At 35.9% G+C, this 10,860-nt stretch overlaps 1 protein-coding gene across 1 annotated transcript in view; it reads right to left on the bottom strand.

Moving 5' to 3' along the window:
* The window catches only part of PLXDC2 (plexin domain containing 2), a 152,810-nt gene that overhangs the window by 29,535 nt on the left and 112,415 nt on the right, over positions 1–10,860 (bottom strand). The window contains exons 10-11 of the mRNA XM_026843351.1: positions 3,603–3,663; positions 727–880 (exon numbers count right to left, since the gene is read on the bottom strand). Coding sequence (XP_026699152.1) covers positions 727–880; positions 3,603–3,663 — 215 coding nt within the window. The remainder of the gene's footprint in view (positions 1–726; positions 881–3,602; positions 3,664–10,860) is intronic.

Genomic DNA, 10,860 nt, shown 5'->3' with positions numbered 1-10,860 from the left:
CCCCCCCCCCCCATTTTATAGATACTATTTGATTAATGTGAATTAGCGCTTTTCTACACAGCTGAATTTTCTCTAGAAGCAGGAAAGCAGGATATTTCAAGCACAGAAAGGCAAGATTTAAGCAGCCAGTGGAACAAGGATGAGAACTGACACACCATTACTTACCCGGTTAATTTAGTTCAGGTGCCTATAGAAACTATTTGACAACAGTGAGCACTACATGAAAAGAAGTGTCAACTGACTGAAAAAAAGTAAACAGGCAAATTTCAAAGAGGTTTTTAATTTAGGTTCTCTCTAATTTTCACCTGGCTAAAAAGAATACCAAAAGGGATTAAAAATTCATTAAGTCTGTGGTGGGAGTTCCTTCACTAACTTTAGCAGGGGCCTCTCCTTCTACTGTTTAAACAATTTTTGGACGATGGCCCCATGCCTAAAGGAACAGAAAAACCTTGTTGTAACCAAAAGTTCTCCAGAAGTCTGCCTAGTATGCCCATGCTTCCCCAGCATTCCCGCCCTGTCCCAGTGCTTCTCTCCTTTGCACCTTACTCTTGAGAGAGCAAGTTGCCATTTAAAAGCAGTAGCAGATAGTGCCTTCACTGTGATTCCCCACTCCTTCCATTGCCCCAGGGAGAAAAGGTTAACAGGAACATGTACTTAAAGGAAATAAATTTTACATTTCTAAATGACATGTTTGCACTATAGAATAATGCAGTGTGTACACTTCACCTTCTGTGGGCAGGCTAGTTGGCAGGTGGGAAGTTGTAGATTCTCTGGTGGTCGTTAAAACTCTGAACTTTGTGGTGGTTGGCAGAAGGGTGGTGGTGGAGTATGGAGGTGTTTCAGTTGTGTCTATATTCTTCTCACAAATCTTATCTTTTGACTGTTGGGAAAAACAAAGAACAGAAAATTAATTCTCAGAGGAGACTGTCATGGGATGAAGAATTTAAGAACAGACAAGCTGTCAGGATAAAAAGAATGAAAAGGGAAACCCTAAATCAAGGGATTTCAAGAGCTTTTTTTTTTTTTTTTTTTTTTTTAGCAAAACATAGTTTCCATTTAGCTGCAAAATTTAAAACTCTCAATTCTTAATGACAAGGCTCCAAAGTCATCCCTGAATGTTAGACATGCTATTTCCCCCAATCAGATTTTAACATCTAAGATTACAATTCAAATTTTCACTCCTCTATTGTGAATGCTCACTGCCATTGGTCTCAGTGCCATAACATATGTTGAAAAAGATGTGGGAATTAAATTGTAGCTCTTCATACTGAGCAGTGTGTAGTAACTGGAGCATTTAATTAGCCTTTTAATGCAGTTATCACAGAAGAATATGCATATATGTGTAGAATGTGTGCATGTATTCAGCCTACTGAATATTTATATACTGTACTACAGACCAATACATTCACTATACGCCTATTAATTCTATGCGATACTAAAATTTCATGTATTATATGTGTATATAGCAATTGTATGAAATATAAGTATTATAAAATATAAACTATAAAATATAATAATAATACAAATTATTATATTGTGCTAGTACACTGTAAATAATAATCACCATCATATAATAATTTATTTTCATGGACAAATATTTCAATACAAATCTCAAGTGCTTTGTTTTTTAAAAAATTTCTGGGCACTTAAAATTCTGCAGGTGTAAAGAATATTTTCTTTTATGAATCACACAGTTTTGCAGGAAAATATATCCAATTAACTAGCAGCAAATACGGGAAATGCCTGTAACTCTTGCTGTCCCTATTCATTTTAATCACAAGGTGAATTCTGCAAAGCCTGTACATTTTATTAAGATCTGTCTGTCAAAATCCAGCGGGTGTTGTCTTTCTTTTAATATGTATTGGTATTTTATTGTCCTTTGTTTTACCAGAAACAATATATTACATTAAAAAAAATATCAGTACCTGAAATATCATTATTTTTTAGATTTCTTCATGTTTTAGCTTGAAAACCACTGTTAATTTCATGGATCCAATTTAATGAAAATTTAGCTCAAAATCAATATTACAAAGAAGGAAACATTACTACGAGAATCCTCATTATTCATCCTCTTGAATGACTGCATTTAAAATTAACCTCTGTGTGCTAATTATTGATCCTTCACTGAACTCCAGCAGTCATCATTCTGAAGATGCTGAGTAAGCTGTTGCTTCTACTCCAGAGAGCCTGAAAGCTGGACTGTGAGCAGCAATCAAGTAGCCTGAAACTGTGCAAATCAAACTTAGTATGTGTAGCAATAATTTCCTCTCAGATTATGTACTACATCTTGGAGCACTAGTTGTGCTGAAACAAGATGGGAGAAGCAGAATGGGATGCTACTGTCCTGCAGAGAGCAGATTTTTAATAACTTCACCTACAGGCACAACTGAGTCCTAGCTAACTATAATTTGGATTAAAGCAGTACAAAGGTGCTCATAATAACACACACTCCCAGTAACTTTTATTTTATGTTCTTGAATAGGTTGAGACAATAAATCTCACAGAAATTCCGTTCTTAAATTGGAAGATTACAAACTGCAAAGCTGAAGCTTCAAGGCCATGTAACAAAGCAGTATGTAGGATACAGTTATTTTGCAATTACAGTTACGGGAAAAAAAATTCTTCCATGAGACTGGATTTATATCATTACTTCTTTTTTCTCCTACTGAGAATAAAAGAGAATGTGCTTTTCTAACTAGACACTTGGGGCTATGTTTTGCCCTCAGTTTCACCTGACATTACATTTCAGAAGAGCTATGTTGCTGAAATTCATGACAGAATTTAGCCCTTTCAGCCAAAATGGAAAAGTAACTGCTTTTTTAATGGCCATCAGGAGACTAACAGTGTCATAAATTAATTTGTTCCCATTATCACAATCCCCAAATGAAAAACCCAAAACCCCCACAACTCCCAAATCAAAAAACCTTCTAAAGGGAGGACACTGGGAAACAGCAGTAAGATATTTATATACGTGTCTTTAAAATGAACTACTCTGGTCCAGGAGTACCCCAAATAACTGTTTTGGAAGAGGCGCACAGTCCCTGTTTGTCAGCTTACCACTACTGCAGTTAGGTATCTTATTCTCTCACTGCCTCTTCATGAAAGGAAATACAAATGCCTTGTAGGTTGTGGGTTTTTTTTAAAATCTCTTTGAAGTCACCTATGTAATTTCTTCTGTACTAAATGATTTGGCCAGATTTTATAATCAAAAATCAATGCCTGTTTTTCACTTGAGAGTACCCGAGCAGAGCGTTTTCTGAGATGAGAAGCATCATAGTTTCTTCCCCTTTTCTGTCAAGAGTCAGAGATCTAAGAGAAAAACAGTGCAGGGACACTATTTTGGGGAAGGCTTTCTAGTATTATTTTTTTAAGTATTTTCTCAGACATAAAATTTTTACTTTGTGTCCATTTTATTCCCTCAAATGGGGGGTGAAATTGCTCAGCCTATCTTTCTTTATTATGCCTTACAGCATTTCCACTGAACGATAAATATAGCATCTTTCGCCTTGAAACCATGCTTCATAATCTGAAGAATTTAATCAAAAGCATCATAAGTATATAAATGTCCTCTGATGGGCTGAGGATGTAAACTACTCACATACCTCTTCAGGGCAGCCACTGTCTACCCAATCTTGCCGGTGACGGTCAAATCCACTGGAGCATCTTTAAATGATGAAATAGATAGAAGTTGTCCAGATGGAAGTAGGAGGAAAACAAGAACAAGAAAGGAAGGGAGAGGAAGAGAAGAGAATAACAGAGAGAATAAGTAAATTATATGGTTTATTTTAAAATCCATATGATTTATGCAGTATAACTTTTATTCAAGAGGCCATTGCTTGCAATACGAGTCAATCATTTAATCCACTTCAGTGAAAGGTGTTTTAATTAATGAGGTCTTTTTTTTTTTAAAAAAATATAGTTCTTAAATAGGAATGACTCTCTTCCACTGGATAATTATTCTTAAGACTGCACTGAGCTATAGCATTTTTAAGTTCCATGTCAGCCATATGGATATAAATTGGTTTAATTTTTTTATGTCCAGATTTCTTAGCCAGGAAAACTTAATCCCACAAAAGATGTTGTGAGCCAGTCACTGCTTTTATCAGGAGATGTGATCTGAGACATGAAGATACATATATAATAATGTGATCAGTGTTCACAGATTTAGGTAACAGCTCTTCTAAACAACCTTCATGACAATTAGAGAATACTATACAGCTGCTTCTTCTTTCCTCTATCTGCAGAAAACTTAAGTTGCATGTATATTTCTTATCAAATTAGGTGAGGTTAATAACCTGCTTTGCAATATCCTTCCTCATTTGCACTATGTAGCAAAGAAATTGTAAAGCAACTTGTAACACTTTAACGGAATGATTTTGCTGGCAATTCCCATGTCATGAGTGTTATCAGTGTTTATACAGCAACTTAGGGTCTCCTAGACAACAGGTACCGTTACAAACAGAAAGCGTTATTAAAATGGCAAGCAAATAACTAAACCATGATGTTAGACTTTGAAAGAGATTCTCCTCAGTTAGGGTTTTTAAAATTTTCTTGGTTTTGTTTTCTATTTTCTGCATTAATTTCCTCTAGTATTTTGTTACGATATGGTATGATGTCATTTGGCACCCATGGTCATAACTTATCTGACTGTACAGCAAATAACTTTCTCACTGTCTTTTGCTAAGACTAGGCAAGCAAATAAGGCCACTGCTATGGTTAGATGTATTTATGGGGTAATTTCAGTCATACTGCTCTGAGTAAAATCTAATCAGTTTGGGGATATTCTGTACGCCTGAAAATCAAGCCCAATATTTAGACATGACATCAAGCTACCCATAAATTCCTACAATGGAGGCAATTACTGCAGTTACATATCCATGCTAATTCAACCCCAATTTTACTTAGACCTAGTAGAGATTAATGACCTTTTATCTTAATTTTAATCAATCTTAAATTAATCTTAATTAATTTATTTTAATTAATCTTAAATTTAATCTTGTATCTAAATGGTGTCAAATTTAAGGCTCCAAAGATTAAATTAACAAAAACTTACTCCAGGTGCACTCACTTTACTAATACAGTCCTTAAGTCTTTTCTAACAAACTACTGAAATACAGCAGTGAGTAACATTGCTGGGGTTGATTTTTCCTCAGGAATTAATAAACTGTTGAAAGTTGAATGCAACATGCAAGGACTTGGAATGGCTCTTTGTCCTGGTTCAGCTAGGATAGGGTTAGGTTTCCCCAGCAGAGAGAGAGGGGGAAGGGATCTCCAGCCGGGTTATTCATACCATGCTGGCATCAGGTCCAGGGGCGGAACCTTTTTACCTTGCTCTTTGGCTTTTTGGTGGTGGGACCCCATGCATCGGCTTTGTTCTGTGACCATTTAGCGGTACTTCTCTGTATATCTTTTATCTTGTTCACTGTTATTGCTGTTTATTGTTGTCATCATTGCCACTGTTGTTGTTCAGACTGTTTTATCACACTGTTGTATTAAATTTCTTCTTATTTTAACCCGGGGTTTGTGCCTCACTGCCAGCCCGACCGGCTGAGGGTGGGGGAGGAGCAACGGCAACATGCTCTCCAGTCCCGGCAGGGCTTAAACCGTTACATTCTTTCAAACATGTGAGACACTCTTAACAAAAAATACATTAAATCTTGGATACTATTAATTTAACATTTTCTACTGAGCAATGGTGAGTCAAAAAAATATTATCAGAAAGCAGCTTTATCAGGAACATGTTTGTGAACTTCCTTTGGGGAATTTGTCAATGAGATGTCAGGCACTATCATTGCTGTGTTGTTGAGTTAGAATTCTGGGAATTGTCATTTCAGTGCACCACCCGCTTTACTGACTGCATTTTTAAGACCTTCATTTAGTAGCATAGTGATAATTCCCTGTTGCCTTTAAAACATTGGAGAAGATTTGATTAGCTATGCCATTTATGCCATCTGTCAACATGGTCATTTTATACCAACTTCATTGTCAAGTGATGACCAAAATTAGCTCCTAGAAAAGCAATAACAAAGATGTCCTAGGAAATGAGGATAGGGACATTCATGAAATATAAGTAATTCCAGGATTTGTGTGGAACTCAGGAGTACTGGTTCAGGGAGAAAAGGCTGAATTGAAGTCTCTGCATGTATAGCAATGATGATCTGGCATAACTAATACAGCTCAGTCTAGGTAACAAGAAAGATGTCAGAATCCTTTCAGTGAACTGTACATAGACAGAAAAGAGATGGAGATGTCATCAGATCTACCAGATGCCAATTATTTCTATTTGGCAGAGAATATTTAACTGACAAGAAGTGTCCATTCAGTGCAGGACCTGAGCTTTGCTGCCTCTCTTTTAGAAGAGTTCAATGAGGATTAATAATAAAAAATACCTGTATACAGAAAAAAAACCCTGTATACAGAAAATTCATCAAGATTTAACCTCTAAAGTAAAAAACATAATGGAAAATTATTGGGAAAGAAAGGAACAAAGTCTGGATGGAAAGATTTTTTCACCAGGTTGAGCTGATATAAAACAGTCAAGAGCATTAAAATGCACAACAAACTGTTTTATTTAAACCAACCTTCTCAAGTTTTTTTTGTTTTTTTTTGCAACAGCATATAAAGAACGGATTTCTGGGAACTGAAGGGCATTGCAGAAATCTGAAATGATTTCTTAAATACCATGTAAGTATTCAGCTCAGTTAAAATGTTTATTGACTCCTCTAAATAAAAGGTTAACCTGGAAAATTAAATAGAAAATTGAACAGACAGAACTCTTTTCTGCCTTTAACCACTAAGGAAGGGTCATCACATTAGGAAAAGATTAAGGCACTCACTAGGTTGTTTGAGTTACTAAAAGAAGAATTAGAACATTTTAAAGTGGAATTTCTTTCCAAGCTGAGGGAGATAGGAAGTAAAATATAAAAATAAATATATAAAAATATATTTTTTTAAAATAAAAATACTGGAAGCCTTGAACTTTGTGCCTGTCCAACTGAAAAAAAGCCCTAATCACGGAGAGATTTTTGGAGGGAAAAAAAGCTCTATCTTTATGCTTGGTCTGGTTTTGCCTCCCTTTACCACAGAACAGGCTCCATTTTGGTTCCTCCATCCTTTGAATATCACTTTCTTGTCACACTCTGCTGTCTGAGAGAAGACTGTATTTTCCTTCCTTCGTTATTTTCTACTTTCTTCTGTCACAAGTGCAGAACTTTATCACAGCTCCAAGCACTTATGAAGTTCATGTGAAGTGTCATGGTGAGTGGCTGTGGTATGAATTTGTAAGGTATCTGAATGGCATTTGTCCTTATCATCTAGCTCAATACACCTGATCATATATCTGAATTCAAGCATAAATGTGTTTGTATTTTTCCTTTACTTAAACATGTTACTTAATTAAACTGTACTTCAGAATAGGATGACAATTTGAATAGTTAGAATAGGATTTGCTCCCACCTTGCTGTTATAAGGTAAGAACAGCTAAAATGGCTTGCTTTATACAGGATTTTAAACATACAGCACTACAAACAGCCTGTACTATTTTAATGTTTATGAACAATTCAAATATAATTACTAAAGCATAGTTAATACTTGATGCAGCATATCTGTGTCTGCAGCACTGAATTCCATCATTGTCTTAACACTGTGTGCTTCTCAAAATTTACAAGATTCAGGTGATGATAAGGAGGATCAGAATGGCACAAATTCCGGCAGGCAATCTTCAGCCTGATGATGGTTCCACAATATTATGGGACAGAAAGTTTGGAAAAATAGAGCTACATGCTCTGTAAGGTACTCCTGAAATATCACGTAAACAGAGAAGTGAAAAGATATTTTTTAAAAAAGCTGTTATTGTACAGTAAAAGATTGAACATGAGTAAGGTTTGATATTTGAAACTCTGACACAACTTAGGCAGTAGGAAATAAGGACTCCCACGGGGAATTCGTGCTATTGGAAGAGCCTAAGAATAAAAGTGGGATGAAAGAAGTAAGTTTTATTTCTAATTCAACTAGAAAGAAAGGAAAAGATCCTACTTAAAGAGAGACTTGGTAGAGTTCCGATTAAAGAAGAATAGGAGAGTATTTTCTATACTCTTAATGTCAGTTACAACAACAAAGGAAACACGCTGAAATGTAGATAAAGAATAAAAAAAGAAGCTTTTGCTAAAGACTCTGCTTTGAATAACTAGAAGGAAAAAGAAAGTGTAAGAGAAGAGCCGAAGAGCTGTAGAGTCAAATTTATGAGATTATGGTATCAGAATTTCCAACAGAATGAGCAGAAAATACTAACAATTAAATGTGTTCTCTGGGAAGGAGCCACACTGAAATTAGTCTCTGATACGAGATTACATTCTCCACTGCCTTTGTGCATTTCTACCTGCACAAAGTGGGTATAAAGAGCTAATAGCAACAGCAGTTAGCTGAGAATTCTGATGTGTTGGCACTGCTACCTATTTTGCACACAAGTAATTACTCAGAGTTGAAGGCAAAGATCTCTGAAGCACTACTAGGTGTACTTTACACTTTGGCTAGTGATCATAACTAGCACAATTAACCTCCCCTTTCTCACCTTTACGTGATTGTCTGAACTATTTTCTATCTTTGAATATTCAAAATTATCTCTTAATTTTTAGGGTGGATGCTCCCATGATCATACACATTTTGTTCCCAATATTACATTACATTTCCTTCTAGTTAAATAAATAAAAGTGAGTGGCCAGCCATATTTTGAAAGATGATTTATAATGCTTTACACTGGCAGCCTCAGAAGTACAGTTAGCCTCACATACACATTGCTTTGTCTCTTGTTTTTAAAATAAAACCATGAAGGTCATTTTTGGACAAAATATTTCCTTTTCCACTTTAGACATGAGGAAATAGAGAATAGGAGACATGAAATGATCATCTGAGATAACACTGAATTCTGTAACAGAACCCAGAGTTAAGCCAGATTTTCTGAAAACTAGAGGAGTGTACACTAATTCACAGCTCCTATGCTTTCCATAGTACTACTAGACATATGAATTGTAGAACTGGGAATGATATAGAAAAAAATCACGTCTCAGCTGGCTTGCATCAAGGCACAGATCTCATTCATGCATAGCTCAAGCTCCTTTTTTTATTTTTTTACTTTTACTGGAACTATGCCCCTTTATTAAAAAAAACACCAATCCACTATTAACATTAACTAGTAGAGTCCTTGGGACAGGATGAAGGTGGCCTGGTGCCTAGAGATAGTATGAAATAGGGCTGCTTGCAATTCTGTTATCACACATGAATCACCAGTAACACAATACGTAACATGGCTGTTTCAGTACTAGTGGGTGTCAGTAATTGAGCTGCTAGAAAGAGAAATGCAGAGATATTTCAGTTAGGCTAGGTTACTGCTCCTGTTATATCTCATTCAAAGCTCTAAAAAGAGTAGGAAGTCAAAGGAAGCAGGAGGTATGACAGGGGAAGGAGGCATAATGTACTAAATTGACTCTACATATGCCAACATTTATATGCTTATAAAGGTATGCCAACAAAACAAGAGAGCATTCTGAACAATTACATACAGATTTGAAACTGCATATTCATAATACTCTATTATGGAAAGTATGGATGAATTAGGGTTAAGAAAAACACCTGCTGGAAAGGTTCAGTGAATTCTTCAGCTAGAGAGCAAACAAAAGGAAGGACATGAATCATCCCGTAACTGGTTATGTTCAAAGGAACCTGAAGTTCAGAAAGTTATCTGTTTGCCAAATTGTTATTTTACTTGCATCTCATTTTTTATCTAAAAGCAAGTCAAATTCTGAAGTCAACATTCACCAAGAACAGTCTGCAAAACAGATTACCAAAGAATTACAGAACAGTTGGGGTTCATCAATTTCTTCATTAATTATACATATTAATATTTGTTGTGATATCCACTGGGAAGTTGTTTCATTAATGCAAATATTGTAAGAGTTAATAGACCTGAATAGAGAGGGAACTAAAGATGTAATGGTGCACAAAAAAAGCCTTGATATTAGGAAGAATGCTGAGAAAACTTTGCTTAATTCCCTGAAATTGGGAATACCTCCTACAGGGAAATGTTACAGAGTCCACACTGTTCATTTGACTGGAAAGACTGATAAAATATATATGCTATAGAGAATCAGTTAGCCTATATTGAGAAATCAAACAGTTTGCCTTAGCAGGTCTTAATCTCAGATTATCCAAATTTTATGAAGAGACATGCAGATTTCAGATTTGTCTAAAAATTTTCTGGCCACATTACATAGGAATATGTGTAAAGCAATATGCTACAAAATGAGACTTTTCATTTACAGCCCTTCCTTTAAAGAGTGATATCTAAGAGACTATGAGACAAATATGATTTCAGTGGTGCTCAAGTTATATTGAGGAGTACAACCATAAGAGGTTAGCAATTCTGGAAAGCAGTTAAAACTATTGTGATCATTCTGGCTGCTTCTATACTAGTAAAATAAACATCCCCAGAAATGTTCCTTGGCACTGAAGACTGCTGGCACAGAATAGTCGATGTCTGAACAAGCAAACTCTATCAACCTTGAAAAGAAGGAGTCTGCATGTAAACTGCCAACTGGGAATAATTCCTTGAACAGTCCAACTCCCAACCCCTGCACCATGCCTGGGAACTGTTCTGGACAGTGCTCCTGGGCATGGATGGAAATCACATCAGGGAACAACATAAATATTTAATGGCACAGACAATCGTTTTCCAATGCCCAGGAAGCTTTCCAGGCTCTGTTTAATTTGCAAGTAATTCTATGTCAAAAAATATTTGGTATGGGAAGATGAACTACAGCTGTACAAGTGACTGTTTCGTTTGACCACTGAATCGACCATTGAACA

Source organism: Athene cunicularia (genome assembly GCF_003259725.1).
Source record: "Athene cunicularia isolate RWA chromosome 2 unlocalized genomic scaffold, athCun1 chr2_part1, whole genome shotgun sequence".
Lineage (NCBI taxonomy): Eukaryota > Metazoa > Chordata > Aves > Strigiformes > Strigidae > Athene > Athene cunicularia.
This window is presented reverse-complemented; position numbering and strand designations above follow the sequence as displayed.